Below are 23,653 nucleotides of genomic sequence, written 5' to 3' on the forward strand. Positions count from 1 at the left end.
CCCCGTTAAAGACAATAGAGATTATATAGGTGTAACAGAATCTCTATTCCTGGTGGTGTTGCATGAGGAAGGGAAAAAATTGACTTTCAACTCTCAGCTTCCGTTTGTGGATTTGGTGATTAGAAAATGAAGTTTAATGACAAGCAGTTCTCAAAGCCAGGAGGATCACCAGTTCTCTGGGGAGATAAGGGATTACTTTCTGAATACCTAGTGATCAACCTAGAAGGTGGAGAACAACAATTTTTGGAACTCTGGCCACTAGGGACAGAAGAAAGAGCAGAGATAGAATGAATCATCTTGCTTACTGCCCTTCTTGACCCTCTTCTCTCATCTCTCTTTCTTTCTCCAGGCTTTCTCCCCTGCCCGTTTGTGTTTATCCTTCTACTTTTCCTTCTTTGTATCTTTCATTTCAGTTTCTGTTTTCTTGCTAGAAGGAGAGATGAAAGAAGGGATAGCAAAGAGAAAGGACAGAAGTAACTGCAACTCTATGCTTCTAGCATGTGGGAGGTAAACAGCAGAAGGAAAGCGGGTGGCCTGGGGCTTTGGTACAGTTGATTGATAAATATTGCTTCCTACTTCCTGATGGTTAAAGCCACTGAGACACAGAACAGAGTCATTTAATTCACTTCCAGAAATAGTTTTTAGAATCCATAGTATTTTCAACACAGCAGGCAAAATAGGTTTGTTTTTCATTACTCACGTCCCTTATTCCCCCTTTTATGAAGTTTTATGCTTTGAATGACAGCTTTTATCTATGTAAAAAAACTGAATGAGACTGGTAGCCATCTTTTAGCAGGTAACATGGTATATGTCTGGAGGGATTAACTGCTGATCAACTTCAGTGTCAGACTTCTAGTATGAGTTGTTTGTTATTCATATTGTTCTTAGTTATTGATTTAATATGAATTTACCTGTAAGAGTTCTTCTGTTCTTTATTTGTAACTGAACGTAAAGCCAGATCCTCGTCTGGTATATCTCACTGTAGCACCATTAAAGTTTATGTACACCAGCTGAAGATCTGGTCTGTGGTGTATATACACAAAATCAAGACTTTGTCCCTGTAGCCAGTAAATTTTACGGCACAGCAAACATTTTTCTCTTCCAATCATCTTTAAATATATTTCCCCCTTTGATTACTTTACAGATCCACACTTTGATGGAAAAAAGGAGTCTTGTTCTCACAGATAAGAAATAACTTAGTCTTCGCTAAGCAAATAAATTGTGTAAAACACACAGGGGGATAAGATTAGTGACAGTGATGCTTTTAATGCCTCTTGCCAAAGGCATAATCAAACATAAGGCTACTGCAGAGCCTTCTGTTTTATATATCAAGTGCAGTGGATTAACATTTCTATATTTGGATACTTGATATCTATTTGGCTGTTCTTGAGAGCAAATTTATGTTGATACTTTACTCTTCCTTAGTAGATGTTACTATATATGCAATTTGTTTGTTTTTTATAGGTATTCATCACCAGTTTCATATGGAAGTTTAACAAGTCTTTTGTGATATTTTCCTTAATACAAGCAGCGTACTCTAATATTAAACATGATGTTCAGCTGATGCTGTTCATGTTTGATACAGAAGAGTGGCAATATGGCTAAAGTATTAATATAATAGATTTTATATCTATTGTACTTTTGTATGGCCATGTGTGGCTTTTCTTTTAATCAAATATTTTCCACACATTGTTTTTCACATTTGCCATAACATTTTGTGACTGTTAACGATCAGATATGACTTAATGAACCATTAATAACTTAGTTGTCAGTCATACTCTGATAACTGGATAAGGATGCTATCCAGTTAATATAGTAGTTGCCTGTCCTATTAACATACATAACCTTTCTGAATCTCAACTATGTATATTTTTAACTTACTTTTGCCAATATTTGTTTAAAGATTTGGGTCAGATTCTGCTCTCATTTACACTAGATTAAATCTGGAGAAATTTCAATTTGCTCTGGATTTTCACCAGTTTAACAAAGGATGCAGTCTGGCTGAGTTTGTCCTACCTGCTCTTAAAAATCCCCAATGATGGAGATTCCACCACCTCCCTAGGCAATTTATTCCAGTGCTTAACCACTCCGATAGGAAGTTTTTCCTAATGTCCAACCTAAACCGCCTTTGCTGCAATTTAAGCCCATTACTTCCTGTTCTATCCACAGAAGTTAACAACAATTTTTCTCCCTCCTCCTTGTAACAACCTTTTATGTACTTGAAAACTGTTATGTCCCCCCTCAGTCCTCTCTTCTCCAGACTAAACAAACCCAGTTTTTTCAATCTTCCCTCATAGGTCATGTTTTCTAGACCTTTAATCATTTTTGTTGCTCTTCTCTGGACTTTCTCCAATTTGTCCACATCTTTCCTGAAATGTGGCACCCAGAACTGGACACAATACTCCAGTTGAGGCCTAATCAGCATGGAGTAGAGCGCAAGAATTACCTCTCGTGTCTTGCTTACAATACTCCAGCTAATACATTCCGGAATATTTGCTTTTTTTTGCAACAGCATTACACTGTTGACTCATATTTAGCTTGTGATCCACTATGACCCCCAGATCCCTTTCCGCAGTACTCCTTCCTAGGCAGTCAAACAACAGAGGGACAAAAGAAAAAACAGTTAAATGTATCTTTGTAAAAGTTTTCAAAGTTTTTATGAACTATGCACATCCAACATGTTAATATAAGGGTGAGCAGGTAATAAGTTTTTAAAGAAACCTGAAATAGATCCCCTTGGGGAGAAGACAGTGAGAGACGTTAAAGGGAAACAAGCAATTAGTGAACTCTAATGCAAACAGAAATGCAGAACCACCCTGAGTTCCTTCACATTGAGGTGGAGCAGACTCTCATCTCTGGACCACAAGCCTTGCGTCCTTAGATCCGCTAAGTGGGTTCCTCAGCCGAGGTCTGACGCATCTGTCACCAGCGTCAGAGCCGGCTGCGCTGCTGTGAAGGGGATACCCTCGCATACTACCAGCTGATTGAGCCACCATCTCAGGGAGTCCAATACTCGGGCAGGAACTGTCACAACAAGGTCTAGGGGATCTCTGCCAGGGTGATACGATTGGGCTAGCCACGCCTGTAAAGTCCTGAGCTGTAGCCGAGCGTACTTGATTACGTGAGTGCACGTGCTATGTGTCCCAGGAGCTGCAGGCAGCGTCTGGCCGTGGTTGTGGGGAACCTTAGCATCGAGTCAATGACACGCTGGATGGCCAGAAATCTGGATTCCGGGAGGCTCGCTGGTGCCTGTACTGAGTCCAGCACTGCCCCGATGAACTCCAGCCTTTGCGTAGGTATCAAGGAGGACTTGGGCACGTTGACTAGAAGAAATGACAGGTCATGGGCCATATAATCAACTGAGATCCAGCCCTTTGCAGCACTCAAGTGCCTCAAAAGGGACAGACTTTGGCCATAAAAAGCCAGTCAGGAATTGCCCTGGTGCAGAAGGCCTCCTCACCGCTATAAAGAAGATTGATGCAACTCCTGGTGCCAGCCCCATCCTCCCACACCTGCATAGCAGTTGTATCAGCTGTAAGGAGGGAGCATGGCTTCTCCATCACACATATTCTCTGACGGCATAGGTTCCCTATTGGACAGAAGTTAGAGCAACTCTTCAGCTACTCTAATACCCAGCAGGGCTAGAGCAAACTGGCTCTCAGAATCAGGGAGCCACAGTTGGCCTCCCCTCCTCTCTTCCAAAGAGGAAAATCGGGTCCTATATCTTTTTGGGAATAAGTGATCCATTTTGTTTGCAAATCACATCATACCAAATTTTGCAAAGGCACAGTGCTGTTTCTTTCTAGTGTAAATTCTCCCTAATTGAAACACTTGAAATAAAAGCTGTGCTTGGTACACTACTGGTATCCTGATCAGGAAACAGAACATACAAAGGTGGCTTTGAAAAACACTCAGCCAGACTGCATCCTTTGTTAAACTGGTGAAAATCCAGAGCAAATTGAAATTTCTCCAGATTTAATCTAGTGTAAATGAGAGCAGAATCTGACCCAAATCTTTAAACAAATATTGGCAAAAGTAAGTTAAAAATATACATAGTTGAGATTCAGAAAGGTTATGTATGTTAATAGGACAGGCAACTACTACATTAACTGGATAGCATCCTTATCCAGTTATCAGAGTATGACTGACAACTAAGTTATTAATGGTTCATTAAATCATATCTGATCGTTAACAGTCACAAAATGTTATGGCAAATGTGAAAAACAATGTGTGGAAAATATTTGATTAAAAGAAAAGCCACACATAATAGATAATACTTAATCCTGCCTTGAGGGGACTGGACTAGATGATCTCTTAAGGTCCCTTCCAGTTCTATGATTCTATGATAGCAGTGATGTGCATACAGACTCCTACAGATTTTAACAATCTGACTAACATCTTTCCAAATTTATTCCCTTCTTCAAGTAAGTGGAACCAAATCAAGGTGTTTTGCTTGCCAAGAGAGATGGCAACTGAGATTTGGCCTAATTTATTTTTCCTTGTGCCATTTCAGATTTGGTTTCATGATAGTTTTCAAAGTTTTATATACATTAATGAATGGGCTTCCTGCACACTTTTTTCTTGTGTACTGCAACTTCTGGCTTAGTAATTCCCTTTTTTGTATTAATTAATGATCTCCAAAACCACCAGGGGAGTAGAGAGGATAGGTTCATACCTTTTACAAGCAGAGTCAGCTTTGGCATTTTTTGCCATGCCTAAGAAATATTTTGCCACCAATCATCTGGTGCCTTCCCAGCCACCTTTAAAATGTACTGATTATTTTTTGAAAGAATGAGATAGTAAAAAAGTGTCTCTTATCCACCATGCTCATATTGGAATGCTTATTTTGCTCCCTTGAGTAGTTCATTAAAGGGGCACTGCTCATATCATTAACGTTTAAGCACGTGCACAATTGTGGCCTTGGTTTTATATATACAAAATACCCCATATTAGGATTGCCTAACACTTTCCATTATTTAAAAAAAAATCTTGCAATCTTTCTTTGGAGAGCTTTGTTGCTTCCATAGCTTGCAGTGGGATTTTGAAATTTTGCAGGGGAGTACAATTAAGTTAATGGAAATTCATTCACATTTGGCTGAGTTATATGCTGTAGAAAATCACCATTTCCTGTTTGAGATTTTCATAACAAGACACACATTCTTTTTTTTCTAATTAAAAATAGAATAGATAGTCACAGCAGCGCATCCACCAGCCAGTCTGCATAGCTCAGACTGTACTGTCTTGCACTCATAAGTCAATTATGAGCAAGAAATTACCACCAAAAAAAACTTTACATGTATTTTCTCAGTCCATCAATAGCTGATATTTTCATTCAGAATACTTAACTATCCATTTATCTAATAAAAACAATAAAAATGCAAATCCCACCAGCCAATCTACTCTTCTCTTCTGCCAGCCCACTTCTCTATTCCTCTGTGTCTGGTCACCAGATACACTTCCGGTTTTAGATAAAAAGTTGTGAGTGATTAGTATATGTCTAAATCAATCTACAAACTCCATTCTGTTTTGTGAACGTCATTTGGATTGTAAACTACTGTGCCCTTCACTTTTGCCCTGTGACCTCCATCTTGAGCTGGGACACCCAGGAGATATTAGAAGAAATCCTTACATCTAGCAGAAAGGATAACAATGGGAAAGTCATCAAAATTCCTCAGCCTTGATGGACCTCCATTCAAATGTATTTATGCTAGGACAGCAGGCTGGCTGCAGTTCCAGGAGAATTACTAGTTCCAGTTTAGATGCATGAGGAAGGGGGGTCTGGGAGTTCAGCAACTGATTACCTGACAGGTTTTGAAGCTGTCTGAAGGTCGCCTGACAGAGGAGGCCAGAATTTTATTTAAGGGCCAGATTTTTGTGTGCCCGGGCACTCTCACTGTCCATCTGCTGACAATCGGAAGATTTAAGCAAGAGGAGTGGAGTGCAGGAGCGTACTGGGACCCTGAAAGGATACTAACCAAAATACAAAGGGCTTTCAGAGTGGTAAGGACGCTGGAGGGAGAGAGGTTTTATATGCAGGTGTTTGTTACTTTTACCTAGATCTGTACCTCTTGTGCTTTGTCTGTCTGTTTAGAAGTTCCTTTGTAAAGTCTGTGTGCTCCCTTTGTTTTAACTATCACAGGGTCCTCAAAGGGCTAAACAGTAAATCAGAAAACTCACAAGGATGGCGCTCTGGGAAAGGGATGCGTAAATTGGTGGGGAGAATTAGGGGTTCAGCACTAGTCTTGAGGCCTAGGATAGCTGGATCGCTGCGTTCCACCTCCCAGTAAGATGGTACAGGGCCTCTGTAGGCTTGGTGTGTGCCAGAGAGGCTGGAATAAGAGTGTCTGGATGCTGCTCAGACCCAGTAAATTTAAAGGCACGTGGGATCCAAAGGTTGGGTCCAGTACAGCAGCCTGGTGTCACACCACAAGCGTGAGCTCATCCAGGGTTGTAACAGAAGTTATTACCAATACTGTTCCTTCATTTTGAACAAAAAAGTCATCCTTTAAGCAATACATGAAATCTTGAGGTACACTCTGTTAATGACAGATGAGTTCAAGAGGCCTCCTTAATTATATCTGGAAAATTAGTCAAGCCTCCTATGCAGTAGATTCTTCATAGTGTATATTTCACTTTGGTTTAATGTTTCATGCCATATTAGGCTTGTTCTATCAGGAGATTTGGATGGCATTACTTGGTGCAGGTCAAATAGAGACTTCATGCTACAAGTGGAATGTAGCTATTGGGTATTTCAGGTTTTTGGAAATAACCTTTTGTTGTGTAACAATTTTTGGAGCACTATAGTTATGAGTTATGGTTTCTAGCTTCTTTCAATTCCTGGTAACTTTATTTCAAATCTTTTGAGATGAAAATTTCTCTGCTTACTCTCAAAAGTGAACTTTTCTTGGAAAATGTGTGTTAAATTTGTTCAGTTTTCGTTTGAGCCATAAGAATAAAAAAATTGTTCTTTTCTTGTAAAACTCAAATGGCTGAATCTATAAATTATATGCAGTAGTATCCCATAATTGTCAGATATCTGAGGTCAGTATTACAAATGATGGCTCAATTTTTTTACTCTTTTGCTTTGTCATTCGTCCTTGAGTTCAGTGAGCCATTTGCCAAAAGAGTCATTGTAGTATATTATCTAAACACCTGGATACTGTGTGGCTCAGTGGATTTCCTAGACCATCATCTCTAAATAAGAGTTCAAATCCTTGTATAAATCAGAAGGGAAAGAGTTCAACATTTGGCATGATTAAAAACAGCTTCTTTCCAAGAGAGACAGGAACTCTGGATTAGCAGGGTCAGAACTGTTACATGGTAGAGCTGTGTGGAAAAGTCAACAGTATGACTTGCTACCTTCAAAATAGCCAGTTTACTTAGGTTCAAAAAATATTTTGTGGCTGGATTACATGTTAAACTGTGATGGTTCCTCTGTAGTGCTACAGTTTACCAGGTCAGTCTGGTTACTGGACATTTGAAACTCACATGGTCGGGTATATTTTTACTCATCAGAAATTCTGCAAGCAATTCAAAATATTATTTTTGGGAGCTAAATCCTTCCTACCCCAGGATTCTTCTGAGTAGGGCTTGCCACTCCTTGATGATCTCTGAACCCAGTTCCCACCTGGTTGTGTGACTCTCTAGAGACATTGTCCTTGACTGCCTCCCTGGAGCTGGATAGTACAGGCTGCAAAGAGGAGTTAATGTTGCTTGGAGCAGCATTAATTTACTCATGGCTATCAGTGGGGTAAGAGAAGGAGCTTTCCATGGCATGCAGCTATTCCTTAGTTTGGCCACCTCCTAGTCCTAGATTCCTGACTTCAGAACTGGAACAGAGTCATTTCTATTGGAGGAGAGAGAGTCTGGCATAGAAATGTTCATCTGCTTGATACGATGTTTGTCCACTTGTATTACTGGATAAGAGCATCAGCCCCTATATTTGTATCAAGATTTTAAGAGTTATCTTTATCATATGTTAATATTTCTGATTATCTGGAGAATCAGTTGGTGTAAAAAGTTTAGTCAAAAGAATTACATTTTAATGGAGAAATCCATAGATTAGTAGAATGAATTTAAAAGCAGTGATTAATCAACATTTATATTTATAATCTAGTTTAAACTATTCTGATAAGATTTTATATTGTGCTTAAGATAATATAACCTTATTTAAAATAAAAATACCTGCAGAAGGATATAGGAGCAATGTAGCACATTACAGTGGAAAAGGAAATGCAATTGTAACAAGACTCATGTTTCTTAATTATCGGATAATAAAGATCTAGATGCATGGTGTAGGTCACGCGTGCCAAAGGCGGCATGTGAGCTGATGTTCAGTGGCACTCACACTACCCGGGTGCTGGCCACCAGTCCGGGGGGCTCTGCATTTTAATTTAATTTTAAATGAAGCTTCTTAAACACTTTAAAAACCTTATTTACTTTACATACAACAATAGTTTAGTTGTATATTACAGACTTCTAGAAAGAGACCTTCTAAAAACATTAAAACGTATTACTGGCACGCGAAACGTTAAATTAGAGTGAATAAATGAAGACTCGGCACACCACTTCTGAAAGGTTGCGGACCCCTGGTGTAGGTGATGCTCTTGGCCAGGGAAAATGGGCTTCAGTGCCATTTTTCCTACTCACATTGTAGAGTATTTTATAGTATCTGTATTTCAAATCATTTTCTTGCCCAAATCTCTGACAAGTTCTAATAGGAATTTTGGCAGAGACTGTTTAGATTACAAATTCACTGTGTAATATGTGGGTTTATGCAGGCTTCCTTGGATTTAGGAGGAGGAGTTGCAAATTTGGAAAATGGTTTTGATCTATATTCTGTAGCCATACAAAAAAGGACCTTCATTTTCAATTATTTTATTGGCCATAGTATTTGTTTCTGATAACAATAATCGGGGGAGAAATTATGGTGTTCAAAAAAGAATTAGACAAGTTCATGGAGGATAGGTCCATCAGTGACTATTAGCCAAGATGGTCAGGGATGCCACCCCATGCTCTGGGTGTCTCTAGCCTCTGACGGCCAGAAGCTGGGAATGGACAACAGGGAGATGGATCACTTGATGATTGCCTGTTCTGTTCATTCCCTTTGAAGCATCTGGCATTGGCTGCTGTTGGAAAAGAGGATACTGGGCAAAATGGAACATTGGTCTGACCCAGTATAGCAGTTCTTATGTTCTGCTATGTTTATTGATAATAGTCCATTCATTAAGAAAAGTAAATCTACATATTTAAACAAGCTTCTAACAATTCGATCATGGAAATTATGCTGATACACACACCAGTTTAGAGTACTAAGCCAGTATTTTAATTTTGGAACTTGTTCATCTCTATGTTGTGTTGTTGAATTACAGCATAGATGAGAAGACATACCAGAAGACAAATTTAACGAAAATGTAAATAAAATGATTGTAGTTCTGTTTTAGTCCCCATCCCAACTCCATTTGATATCCCCATCTTTTATTTTCTGGCCTTTATTATTTTAACCAAAACATAATTTTTGTATACTTGTAACTTTCTTTTAAAAAGTTGTTTAAGTATTAAGTAGTTGTAATCATCAGATTACAAATCATATAGTTTTTACATACCTACATATTAAGTATTAAAAAATGAATTTTTCTTCTTCCGAAGAGGCGTCAAACTTATTTGATGGATAGAGATGGTTTCTCTTTTTAATTAATCTCAGTGGGCATGGTATATCTGTGACGGGCAAATGTTTTGTAATGTTTATGAAGCCGGTCTGTACCTCAGTTTCCCCCTATGTGTTGCATTGTTATCTAGTGGGTGAAAAGAGACTGTTTGTTCTTGGCAGGCTAAGACACAGGTGTGAATGATGCCTAGCTGTCTGGGGCTTTAGGTCCCATATCAGCAGAGCTCTTGAGAATACAAGTATCAGAGGGGTAGCCGTGTTAGTCTGGATCTGTAAAAGCAGCAGAGAGTCCTGTGGCACCTTATAGACTAACAGACGTATTGGAGCATGAGCTTTCATGGGTGAATACATGCATCCGACGAAGTGGGTATTCACCCACAAAAGCTCATGCTCCAATACTTCTGTTAGTCTATAAGGTGCCACAGGACTCTTTGCTGCTCTTGAAAATACAGTGGCCGATCCAATTGCCTGGACGTGGACACCTAGAAACCAATGACCCAGAGAGAGATCTAGACTCCCCGCCTCTCAGCAGAGAGGCAGAGCCACATCTCCCCAGTTTGGAGATTAAGGACTGGAGAGGTGTGAGGTGGGAGTTAAGTATTGGCTGCTGGAGGAGTCAGGGGGATGCTCACTGGGACGTCTGATTGAGGAGGTCAGACTGACTAACAGAGGGAGAGAGCTTTGAGCTCTGGCTAACTAGAATGTACTCTACTGTAACCTTAATTTCTCTGTGCTATCCAAGGTCTTCCTATACTGTGTTCTAGTCAACTAATATACCTTACTGTTTGACATCACTGACTGAGTGTCACTGCAGATGCTTGTGGAGGTGCATTGCTCACTAAGATTAAGCCTCAAGGGTCTCTCTCAGTATACTCGCAGAATGGAGCTCACAGTGTAAAGCAGGTGTGCTAAAGGCCTAGGGGTCTGGTCGAAGGAGTGGTACCCCCTGTGGAGTCTGGCATACTGAAGGGGTCCTCCCAGAGACTGTTCCAAAGCTTTCTCCTGAGGGTATTCTGCGTCAAAAAACCAAAAATTCTGCACACAATATTTGAAAATTCTTCAAATTTCTGCCAATTTTATTTGTCAATAAATAAATGTGTTGGATCTAGAATGGCAGCGGGGAGCACAAGCCACTGACTGCACAGAGGTGTAGGCGATCACCCCTCTCCTTCCCCCCCTCTCCCCACAAGGACCAGGACTGTCCAGAAACACCCGGGGGCCCTGCCCCTCTGTGCCAAGCACACGAGCTGTAGGCAGGCAGGCTCAGCCCAGCGAGATCCAAATATGGAGGGCTTAGTGTAGGGAGATCCAGGTGTGGGGTGATAGGGTTCTGTGTGGGGCAATCTGGGTGGGGGGCCTGGGTGTGAGGGAGATCAGGATAAACGGGGGCTTGTTGGGAGGGAGGGGCTCTGGGTGCAGACACAATGGGACTCCACAGGGGGATCCAGGTGAAGGTGGTTGGGGCTCAGCAGGGGTGGTGGTCTTGTTTTGTTATACCAATAGAATAAAAACCAGCAGGATCTTATTAAGAGGGATAAGGCAAAGATGCCACATTTATTGTAAATATAATGATAAAGCAAAAGATGAAAGTAAACAATGTTGTTTGACTACTTATTCCTATCACTACTTATTCCTTATACACACACACACAGAGAGAGAGAGAGAGAGAGATTCATTCACACAATCATTCATTCAAGTTCTGTATAGGTGTTATAGTTACCAGCCTAGAAGTTGCTCATGCCAAGTTACTGGCCAGGTATCTTGGTCATGAGGATGGAGCCGAGTCTGTCTCAGATGCACCTGATGCTCCTGGAGGTTGGCAGCAGAACCAGAGACTCAAAGTCATCAGGTTTTAGAGTCCATTCTTATAGGAATTAATTCCTATGTTAGTCTATGGGAGCTGTTTCATCCTGCTGTTGCTTACTCAGTCAGCAGATGGCACATTCCTGTCCAAAGTGGCACATTCCTGGTGGCTCCACACTGTCCAAAGTTTGTGTTTCTCATCCTTCCAGGTGATGGGGTGGATCCCAGTTTACCCTCCGGGGGTTGTCTGGTGGTCCTACTCGACACATTCTTCGGCCGATGGATACTCCCTTTCTAGGCTGGCACCTCCCTAACCATCCATGTATATCAAGCATTCATCAGCATACATTCCATACCTTAACCATATTTTAATTTACTGTCTCCACCACTTTCAGGGTGTGTGCTAATTCATTTGAGACTCCCGGCCCTTTAATCACAGAGGGTGGGGGTCTGTCCTAGGAGCCCTTGAATGAAGTGAAAATCACTTAACGGCTTATAGTGTTTGTTTACATTGTATCAATTACTTCAAGAACAAAGTCAATTAACTTGTTTGTAAGTTTTACATAGTAATAAAGTATCTTTCACAGGATAGATATAATCAATGGTTTCTACAGACAGTAGCTTACAAGTTTTAACAGAAGACCCAAGAGATTTTTGCACTTGGTGAAACTGTTGGATTTTAAAGTGTGGGGGACAAATTATGAGGGGTCACTGTCACTTGGGAGAATCACTGTTAGTACTTTCAATATCCCTACAGTTTTGGTGGGCTTAGCGGGGGGGGGGGGCCCCGGGGGTGGGTTGGGGGGGGGGGGATTTGGGGGAGGGGTTGGGGGGGGGGGGATCTGAATGCAGGTGGCTAGTCAGGGTGGTTCAAGTGCGGGGGGTGGTCTGGGTACAGGGGGTGAGGCTTGTCGGGATGTGGGGTCAGTGGAGGGGTTCTGAGTGCGGGGGGTGAGGCTTGGCAGGGCAATTTGGGTGCGAGATGGGTCTGGATGAATGGGGATTGGGCGGATGGGGGAGCAGCTCCCTGTACAGTGACCCCTCCTCCTCACAGCTGAGGAATGATGGGGGCAGGAAGCAGGGCTGGGGGTTTCAGCACTTCCTGACGCTGGAGAGGTTTCTGGGAGTGGGTCTGACCCAGCCCTGGCCACTCCTTACCAGGGAAGAGGAAATTCTGTCCTCTCCAGCCCAGCCAGGATTAGTAGCTGAGCCTGGCACAGAGTAGGAGTCACTGGCCGAGGCTTCCCCAACCCCGCTCCTCCAGTGATTTATCACTCCACTGGCTGCTCTGGGCACCCAAAACAATGCACCTGCACTGCTTGGGCATGGCGCATGACTGTTCTTGCAGCTTCCCTGTCAGTCATTTTTTTGCAGGGAAGCAAAGAAATCTGTGTGGGACATGAATTCTGTGCATGTGCAGTGGCGCAGAATTCCCCCAGGAGTAAAAGCGGGGGCCATAGCACTATTCCTGTGGATCTGTGACAGTATTACCCTGAATCTACACCTGGACTACCACTGATTTGAATGAGAGATTTGCTGAATATTTAGCTGTTTGTTCAATACTTTATTGTTGCATTCAGAGTCACTCAGTGAGAAAATATTTACTTTTAGACCATCGCAAAGGTATCCCTTTGTTTCTCTTCCTTCCCCACCCTTCTTTTTCTTTCCCTCTTCCTCCTCTCTCTTCACCCCTGAGCATTTCCTGCCCTGCAGCAGTTCATTTCCCATCTCTCCATGGGCTTCACTCCTACTCTCCACATTGCATTTGCTAACATGATCATTTGTGATTATGTATATTGTATGTTGTAAATATTTTGGTCTACCCAACAAACGTTACATCTTGTTTGTCTTACTGGTATAAATTAATTTGAGGCTGAGGAATGGTAATCCTCTTTGCTGAACCTAGGGTTGAGAAACAGGACTGTTAATCTTGCCTTGGGGTGACAAAGATTACATTGACACTGAAGAGTCATAATTGGGCTTTAGAGTTACCTAGTGAGATTAATAGAAGGTAGGAAAGTTCCCACCTCTGAGGCTACCTTCACTGCAGCAGGTGTTGTTTTTTTACAGTGGGATAACTAATCTGCATTAGCTGTCCCATTGTAAAATCCTGTTGGAGTCAAAGCACTGTAGTTTTAATAAAAACTTGAATGAAAGGTAGCTAGGTGAGGCTAATGCTATATCTCCACCTGTGATTGGCCTTGCTTAATTTACCTCATAGTAAAACTACAGTGCCATGTCTCCATTAGGATTTCATGGTGGACTAGTTAATGCATGTTATCTTGTGGAAAAAAAACACACTTTTCTGGGCAGTAAAAACAAAGCCTATCATTGTTTCAGGCTGTTTGTAGAGTTAGGAAGACAACAGCATCAATTACATTTAATTAACATTGGGAAGTTCTCTGCAACCATGAAGGCTAGACTCTTACTTTTTTAAAGGAATGAAGTTTATATTCTGCGTAATCTGAACATGTCTTGCAGGCCACATAAACACATCAGGTGGGCTTGAGCTATAGTCTGTCTAAATTTGGCGGGGGAGACGGGAAGCACAATTTGTTACTGAAATTGATGATTGAAGGCTGACCCAAAGGCTGCCATTGACTTCAGTGGGCTCTGGATCAGGCCCTTCATTTGCCTTACTGATCCATGAAAATCACTGTTGCAGTGGTTCTCTGGAGTGTTGGTGGAAGCCTTTCCTGATAGAACACAGAAGGAAGCATTTTGAGAAACAAATAGTGGGTATCAAATGGGTATAGCGAGAGAAGGTAGTGCATGAAAAAGGATATTTATCATATGAAGTGGTCCTCAAAATGAAAAATTGGAGAACCACTGCATTAATTGTTAAATGAATTAGTTCTTTTTAAATGTTTTAAATTAAACATTTTTCTGCCTGTGATTGAGTCTAATAACTTAACATAGTTTGTCTTTTCTTTATTTAACAGGCATACAGGAGTTTCCAGAAAACATCAAAAACTGTAAAGTTTTGGCAATTGTTGAGGCCAGTGTAAATCCAATTTCAAAGTAAGTTCCCCCCCTCCCCCCTTCATTCTGATGACAAAACCTAAACTTTCTTACCATTTATTGTGTTGTATGTCTGTATAGTTACACAAGGAGCTAGTAGTGCCCCCCATAATTAAAGTTGCCCAGCAGGTCCCATTATAAGATGCTCTTTTTCAGTTGCTTACAACTTTGCCAAACTTTAACTGTCCAGGCTGAAATTTTCTATGCTGGTTGTTTGCCTCAGGTTGAGTTTGATTTAGGGTTGCCAACCCTCCAGGATTGTCCTGGAGTCCCCAGGAATTAAAGATTAATCTTTAATTAAAGGTAAAGTCATGTGATGAAACCTCCAGGAATTCATCCAACCAAAGTTGGTAGCCCTAGTTCGATTAAAGTTTCAGCAAAAACAATTCAACGATTTCTGAGAAAAAGTTTAGTGGAAGAATATATATTTCCGCATGGTTAAAAGAAAACAAACCAACTGAATTCTTATGACTCTTTCACTGAGATGCTCTAGTGCCCCCATGCTTTGAAGCACGGAGTTGAAATTTAGCAGGGAGATAGCATGTCCCTTACACCAAGCTATCTAGTGTTTGTATGACTGTTTGCCCAAATTTGGCCAAGTTATAAACCTTTTAAAAATTGCATTTGCCACAACAAATAAATAATATAATAATAATTACTGTATAGTAGTAACTTGCTAGAGTTTGGCAGGTAAATTCTCCAGAGTCCATCTGCACTGATCAGGCTCAAGCCCAGGACTGCAGGCTCTTAGCTGCTCCTGGCTGCTAGAGGTGTCTGTGGCACTGGGCTCTGGAACTAAGAACAGAACTGTCATCATGGAGGCGGAAGCAGCCTGACTGAAATGCAGATGGGACAAGAACTGAGCCAGGATGGGGAGATGAGGCAGGGAAATGAGACTGGGAGAAGGAGCATGAGGGGGTTGTTGAGGGAGAGACAGGACTGGCACTGGGACAGGCTGGAGCAGGCAATAGCAGAAATGGTCAGACTTGCAGAATGGGGCAGAAGTGTGCCCACAAGAACATACTCCCTTCCAGAATCTGGAATTGAACCGAAGGTTCTTGGGTCTCCACTGTCAGCAAATAGCTATGGATCTAGAGCAGTGGTTTTCAACCTTTTTTCATTTGCGAACCCCTAAAAAATTTCAAATGGAGGTGCTTTGGATTTCCTTTGGAAATCTTAGACATAGTCTGCAAACTCCCACGGGTCCACGGACAGCATGTTGAAAACCACTGATCTAGAGACTGATCCACACAGAGGATGACACAACCTACTACTGTTCTTAATTACTTCTTTAGCTCAAGTGACAGAGGCCTGTGCTGTGGATCTAAGAGTTCCAACCCTGTTGATGAACCATGTGGCTATCAGTATGGTTCTACAGGATAGAATTAGGTTAAATCAGTTGAATGCTGCTCTAAAAACTGGATTCTTTCCCTGCCTTTGCCACAGAGTTCTTGTGTGATGCTAAACTGGTTACTTAAACCAAACTTTTCATAGGTGCTCGCTAATTGTGTGTTCCTCATTTTCTGGGTGGCGGACTTGAAATCCGTGGATGAGTACTCATAGGTGCAACTGAAGTCACTGGGCTAGAACACACAGAGTGTTATAGAATGCTAAGTACAGTGAAAAATCAAGTCCTAGATATCTCAAACTGGGCAACCAAAATCAAAACAGTTCTGACCTTAATCACTTTGATCCCCACTTCCTTATCTTTAAAATTGGGGTCATACCACCTCACCACACACAGGGTTGTTGTGCAAATCAGTTCATTAATGTTTGGGAAGCACTCAGATATTTTAGTGAAGAGTGCCATGGAAAAAGCCTCTGAGGAGCTCAGTTTCAGAGCAAGGTTTGAATAGTGTGCAGTAAATAAGACATAGAATCACACTTTGAAAAATAAGGATAAAACAAGATACTGAATAGCAATTGGTTTTGTGAATATCATCTGTCCTGTGCACTGAATGAGGCAGGAGTTCTGGGGGGAGCGGAGGGAGGAAGTGACCTTGTTATTAAAGACGGTATCATAATGGATACACATATGGGAGGTAACTTAGGGTTGCACAGACAACCTTAATTCTGGCATTTCCTTACTTTTGAGTGCTTAATTTTTGCAACCTTGATATTCTTTTAACATCGTTTTTGTGTGTAGTTATATATACATCGTCTTCCTCAATAGGTATATACAAAAATAAAAAAAGGGATTAACATTTTGTAACCTTAATAAAATACGATTTGAAAATAATCCAACATTATGTGCATGCACATATATAATTATATAATCATTTATATTTTAATGTGTAACTGTATATTACATAATTATTGCTAAAGTGTAAGTAAACTGTACTAAATTTGTACTAATTAACTGATCAGATGATCCATCTACACTCCATTCAATTTAAAATTATGGGTCTTTGTAGGCATAAGGGCTGAGTGGGTATGTTGGATAAAGATAAATAAGTAAATATTTATTGATATAGCACATGCTGCTTTACATTAAGGTCAGATTTTGCTATCTTTTTAAGACTGTAAGTGTTAGAAACTTACTTTTTGTTTTAGATTAAAGTTTAAATTGTTCAGGAAAGTAGGACTTAGACAGTTTCTTGTGCTTCCCTTTCACTACTGGAGTGTATTTTTCAATTCTTGGTTTTGATGAAGTTAAATATGATGTTGCAGGGGTTTCTAAACTGAGCTTTTAATGGAAGCATTTATAGAGAGACTAATGTTTACATAAACTTTTGGTTTTTAAAATGACAAAAGATGCAGGGAACCACAATACCATCTCCTTGGATGGGCAGAAACATGTAGATTCTCAACTTGCTGGGAACGTTAATGTTTTTCTTCGTTTTTTGTTTTTTTATGTCAAAGTCATAAATCTTTAAAAATAGGAAATTGCTGCTACTTCTTTTGCTTCTGCTGCCATTTCTTAGGCACTTACAGCCATAACATTTGAATGCCATTACCGACTTTTTTAGAAGTCACCAGTTCTCTGAAGAAGGTGGACAAATGTATACTCCTCTTCCTCAACTATCAGTTGCTTAATTAAAAAGAATCCAGTCTGTCTAGTTTGTTTCATGGGAGCACAAACCATGGACCATTTTGCAAACTTATCTCCTAGGATAAGACTTGCCCAGAAGTGATGGCTCTTGTCTCTCTGGTGACAAGATTTAGGCTTGGCCCAGTTTCTGGAAGTAGTACTAGCACAGGTGAGATCTCTGCTGAAAATGACCATCAATCACCCCACTTCCACTCCTAAAAAACAAATAAACTCAAAAAGTTTTACTAGTTTTTCATTAGCCTTGGTATTTCCACTCAGTGAATCTTCGACAGTAGATTGCAGTCTGAAAACAAGCCTTTCAGATAGCTAGACCATAACCTGTTCATAGCATTGAAAAACAAGGGCCTTGAAACTGATCCTGGTATGAACAGTTAGCCGAATGTAGGCTGAGAGAGCCTTGTAGAAAAGCTGATAAACCTTAATTTTAGCATATATGTTCATTTTGCTATACTAAACAAATTATACTGTGTTATAAGAGAGTACAATATAATGATGATATAATGTTGAAACAAAAACAGTGCCTAAAAATTTTTTTTTGTGTTCATCTAGGCTTCCAGATGGATTTTCCCAACTGTTAAACCTAACACAGCTGTACCTGAATGATGCTTTCCTTGAGTTTTTGCCAGCCAATTTTGGCAGGTAAGTTAAATTTGAATCTGAGAACCTATAATATTTAATTCTTGCTTCTTAACTATTCAGAAAAGATTTTGCTGCCTCTTAAGCAAAGGGTGGGAGATAAATCTCCAACAAGTTTTCCATGTATTACGTAGCTTAAAATAAAACAAAAAACACCAACATCCTCTTTGGTAGATCTTCCTGAGTGTTCTATTTGTATCCTTGAGAAACCTTACCAAACATCACTTAGTGGAAAATAACAATTAGATGCTTGTCTCACTTCATGGGGTAAGTCTGTCTCGTTTTAAGTATGAGAAACTAATCTTGCTGAAATACAGCTTGGTCACCATTTAGTTGTTGGAATGGAGCAAAACAATGACTTTGTCTTCAGCAATCTATTTATGAACATTCCATCTGTTTCTGGTACACACAGAGATGTTTTTACACGTTAGTAAACTTATGTAAACCAGTGATTCCTGAACGATTAGTGCTTAGGAACACATAACATATTCGCTATCAGTTATTCGCAGAACCCTGTGTGATGGGTTCCCCCTTGGGGTGTCACCTGGAACTGGTGTACCACTGAGCCCTCTGACCCACCAGTCTGGGCTCCCTCTCACACTGTGCTGCCTCTCGCACTGGGCTCCCTCTCACACTGTGCTCCTCCAAGCTTGCAGACTCTGACCAGCCACTGCACGAACCAGCAATAAGGAGGCTACAGTCAGAATAACTACCAGCTTCCCAAACTCTCTCACCCCACTGGAGTATAAACCCAAAATTATACTGTCCTGCGCTGCACAAGGAACTGTACAGCGTAAACTCATAGCGTTTACCCCTCCCTCAATCTGGAGAGGAAATGAAGCAGCCCCTTGAGCTAAGATTCCCAAGCACTTCACTCTAAACTTACTGGTTTAGATTAAAACATAAAATAGATTTTAAGTGAACAAATTTATCTTTTGTAGTTATTATAAGTGATAGCAAACAGATCAAAATATCAAACTAAGCTTAACATACTAGAAAGATAGGATTTGAATTACCAGTCTCTCACCCTGACTGATGATACAAGCGGGCTGCAGATTCTTAAGGCACAAGCTACACTTGCTTTGCAGTTTGGAATTCCCAGATTTTTCCTACACAGGCTAGAAATCCCCCTAGCCTGGGTCCAGCACTTTCTCCAGTTCAGTCTTTTGTTCCGTAGGTGTTTCCAAGAGTTTTCTTGTGTGGGGAGTGAAGAACAAGAGAGGATGTCACTCCCTGCCTCATATAGCTTTAGCATATGGCAGGAACCCTTTGTCCCAACCTCAGTTTGTGGAAAAACACTGGTATCCAAGATGGAGTCCAGAGTCATGTGGCCTGGTCACATGCCCTTGCATACCTTGCTGAGTCATAGCAGCAATTGCTTACAGGTTGGCCAAAACATTCACAGGAAGGTTAAATTCTTCCAGGGTCCATTGTTTTTGCTGATGGACCATCAGCACTATCTGGCTTCTTCATTGTTGTACCAGAAAGGCTAGTTGTGGATGTCACCCAGAGTAAGCACGATTGAAATACAGATACATAGTCAATATTCTTAACTTTAGATACAAAAATGATACATACATACAAATAGTATAATCATATTCAGCAAATCATAACTTTTCCAATGACACCTCACATGACCCATCTTGTACAAAATGCATTATAATTATGCCATAATCATATCATCATCATATCACTGTGAAGAATATCAGATGCAGTGTCCTACCCTGTAAGAAAATTTGCTCTCAATCAGAGTATGAGGCAAATACTTATATCCTACCCTTTAAACTCTGGGTTAATTCTTCAGTGCAAAAATGATAGGATAGTATAGTTAAGAAGAAAATTATTTTTAGGCCAGTACTGTCTGTCCTTTCCTCCTTGTTCTTTTGGTTTGTCCACTTCTGCTTTGTTGCTCTTTTCTTCCCTGTCCTGTCTGGTTCTTTCTTTCAACCTCTTTCCCTTCCCATGTCTCATCCAAACTTTTCTTTTAGGAGCTACACCAATTTACACCAGCTGAGGATCTGACCCTTTGAGTGCAAGTGACTAGGATCCTATAATCCTAGTCAATACAATTCAGTAAACAAGTGCTCAGAAAAGTGCTGAAAGCAGAAGTATAACACTACTCTTCTACAGTTGCTGAAGTAGTTTGGCAGACCAGTAGGCACTCAGTGAAAAGCAAGAACAAAAGTAGTCTGTTAGCGATGCATTTACTAGTCATCTGAGATGCACACTTTTAGGATTGTTGGCCTAGATCTCTCTTATGTATGTACACATTTCCTGAATTCAGTATTTTAAAAAATAAGATACACTGTACATTAAACATTTTGATTGCAAATAGGTTGAGTGGGAATTGTTTTCTTCACTTACCTCATAGCTCAGTTCTAAGAGTGATGTCTACACTTCAAACTGGATGTGTAAATTCCAGCTTGAGGACATACCTCTACTAGTTCTGATTGAGCTAGCATGCTAAAAATAGAGTGTAGCCACAGCAGCAGGAGGGCCTAGCTACCCCAAATATGATCCCATCTGAGACTCTAGGTAGGCCTTTGAGGTGGCTAGCCCCTTACACTATCATGGTTACACTTTATTTTCTGTGTGCTAATGCAGGTATGTCTCCTCAAGCTGGAATTTACAACTCTGGCTTGAAGTGTAGACATACTGTCATGGTGTTCTGGGTATAAATCAGACCAGCAAGGGGTTGTATCACTGCTTATCCTGCAACCCTGGGTGCACTACAATGCTTTGCTGCTGTAGCTCCGAGCCTGGGATACTCACAGCTAGCAGGTTATACCCTGAGTGTCTGTGTGCCAGACAGCCCTGGTTCAGCAGCTCTGACCCCAGAAGCTTATAAATTATCCTATTCTATCTCCTAGAACTGGAAGAGACCTTGAAAGGTCATCGAGTCCAGCCCCCTGCCTTCACTAGCAGGACCAAGTACTTGTCTATTGCCTAACAACCTAACTTCCACCAGCCTTGGTTACAACCAGCAAGTGACCCCAACACACTCCCCCAGTCCCAAACTTCCCCAAAACCATGTGCCCTGAAGTGTCCAGCCCTCACCTGGGCCACTCAGACAAATATTAAAGTTTGTTGCTCATGCAAAGAGACAGAAGCCCATTACATCTTATTAAAATAATGGGGGTAATTACACCCTTCCCTTCAAACACAGCGCTGAGTTGGTTTATATTAAAAAATAAAACAAATTTATTAACAAAATATACATAGGATTAAGTTATGCCAAATAAAAGAAATAAAAGTGGAGATGGTTACAAGCAATTGAAAGTGAAAATACATATTTAATAGTCTAAAACTTAATCTTGCAAGGTACAGGCTTTGTTCAAGATGGTTTCTCTCACCAATCTTCCTTCTTCCCAGCCATGGCTGACTTCCCCTCAGTTGGGATCTTCCACAGAAGTACAAGATGCTTGGTTCCCTTGTCTTCCTAGATGAAATAACTTTGCCCAAGCAGTTTTCTCACCTATATTCAGTTCTCTCCTTGGTTGAAGGACCCATCTTCCTCAGCTTGCAAGAGCTCTGGCCCTTGTGGCTGTCTAGTGATGGATGCCAAAGATGGCTTCTGCCCTTGCTTATATCTTCCAAAGTTCAATGAACTTGTTTCAAAAGGCAGGATAACCTCATGCTGTTTTTTCCTTCGTGTGGGCTTCCCATCCCTATGTATGTAAATGTGATTTCCGTTGTTTTGATTCCACCATGCTTAATTTACATCGGAGACAGGTAAATAGGTGTGATGTTCCCTCCTGTCTGGGAGAGACCTGTATCTTCCTTTGTTTGGACACAAACTGTAAAAGCTAATATCAATGGGTACTCATAATTCCTTATATAATCTTAATACATACATTTCACAATGATACTAATCCACCAGTGTGTCATAGGCTTTCATAGAAGATCTCAGTCTACCCACTTTTATAATACAGTAATATTGTATACAGTCTGTTGACTCAGTTGCTTATCACTTGAGATTCAACCCCCCTGTCTTTATATTTGTTAGCTTGATAGCTTTGTTTACCTTCTATGTGAATGGACCTTCATTGTCTCTGCCTGGTGACAGGGCTAGTCTTAGAAGCAAATATACATGCCTTTGTCTAGGGCAGACCAATTTACCAACTCTCCCGATATGTCTGGTTTAAACACATTTTAGTCATAATTCTAGCATATAGCCATTACTCTTAATGCACACTGTGTACATACATCATGCAAGAATATTATTGATTAGTGAATTCTTAGTTTTCCAATGACCTATCACATGGCACTTTTTTAGATGCAGATTATAACCATAGTGAATTGGTGTACACTGAACTAGTCAGGCCAGCTGAAACTCACTACCTGATACCAGTGAGCCTCTTGCATTGGCATGCTTTTAGCGTCACACCTCTCCCATTACAAAGTTACAGGAAAGTTGGCTAGTGGCTAACCCAGAGGCAGCCTTTCAGAGCCCTCTCTCCTGGACATGGCTTCTGCCACTATATTTTCTTTCCCCTTTATATAGAAGAAACCTGTTCTGTCACCTTTGTCTGTTTAGAATCTCCAGGACATATCAGAGACTATACATAACTCCACCTACTGGCTGGCTAAGAATAGTACACATCCTGTGCAATTGATTTGTTATCTTGTCTCCCTCACCACACCCCAGCATGCTTGATTTTCACCCACCTGTTGCATCTGTTTTTTAGACTGTAAGCTTTTTTGGGCAGTAACTTCAATTTATCATCTTTGTATATCACCCAGCACAATGACATCCAATGTCTTTGAGGCCTGTAGGTGGTACTGCAATATAAATGTGTTTATAATAATAATTTAAAAATTTAGAATTAATGGGAATTGGAATGCAAATCCCTTAATAGCTATGAAAATCTCAGCCTTGGTTTTTAAAATATACAGGTACTGACTTTAAAACACCCTAATTTCTAGGCTAATAGAGCTGAACAGGAATTATTAACAGACCTTATACCATCAATTGTTTTTATATATATATATATATAAAAATTTAAAAACGGGTTTAAACTGCTAAGGTTACAGTAAAATTTCCTGAGATAAGATGGGTGAGGTAACATCTTTTAGTGGAGTTTATAGAATCACAGAATATCAGAGTTGGAAGGGACCTAGTCCAACCCCCTGCTCAAAGCAGGACCAATCCCCAACTAAATCATCCCAGACAGGGCTTTGTCAAGCCGGGCCTTAAAAACCTCTAAGGAAGGAGATTCCACCACCTCCCTAGGTAACCCATTCAAGTGCTTCACTACCCTCCTAGTGAAAAAGTTTTTTCCTAATATCCAACCTAAACCTTCCCCACTGCAACTTGAGACCATTACTCCTTGTTCTGTCATCTGCTACCACTGAGAACAGTCTAGGGCCATCCTCTTTGGAACCCCCTTTGAGGTAGTTGAAAGTAGCTATCAAATCCCTCCCCCCCCCCATTCAGGGCCGGCTCCAGCATTTCTGCCGCCCCAAGCACCAAA

At 40.7% G+C, this 23,653-nt stretch overlaps 1 protein-coding gene across 3 annotated transcripts in view; it reads left to right on the plus strand.

Moving 5' to 3' along the window:
• Positions 1 to 23,653, plus strand: part of ERBIN (erbb2 interacting protein) — a 136,663-nt gene that overhangs the window by 31,191 nt on the left and 81,819 nt on the right. For all 3 annotated transcript variants that reach the window (XR_003899779.1, XM_029910890.1, XM_029910889.1), the window contains exons 3-4: positions 14,413 to 14,491; positions 18,093 to 18,182. Coding sequence is in view for 2 of the 3 variants with exons in the window: in XM_029910890.1 (XP_029766750.1) it covers positions 14,413 to 14,491; positions 18,093 to 18,182 (169 nt within the window). In the remaining variant the exon portion in view is untranslated. The remainder of the gene's footprint in view (positions 1 to 14,412; positions 14,492 to 18,092; positions 18,183 to 23,653) is intronic.

The sequence above is a fragment of the Terrapene carolina genome, unplaced genomic scaffold (assembly GCF_002925995.2).
Source record: "Terrapene carolina triunguis isolate 2854851 unplaced genomic scaffold, T_m_triunguis-2.0 Scaffold69, whole genome shotgun sequence".
NCBI lineage: Eukaryota > Metazoa > Chordata > Testudines > Emydidae > Terrapene > Terrapene triunguis.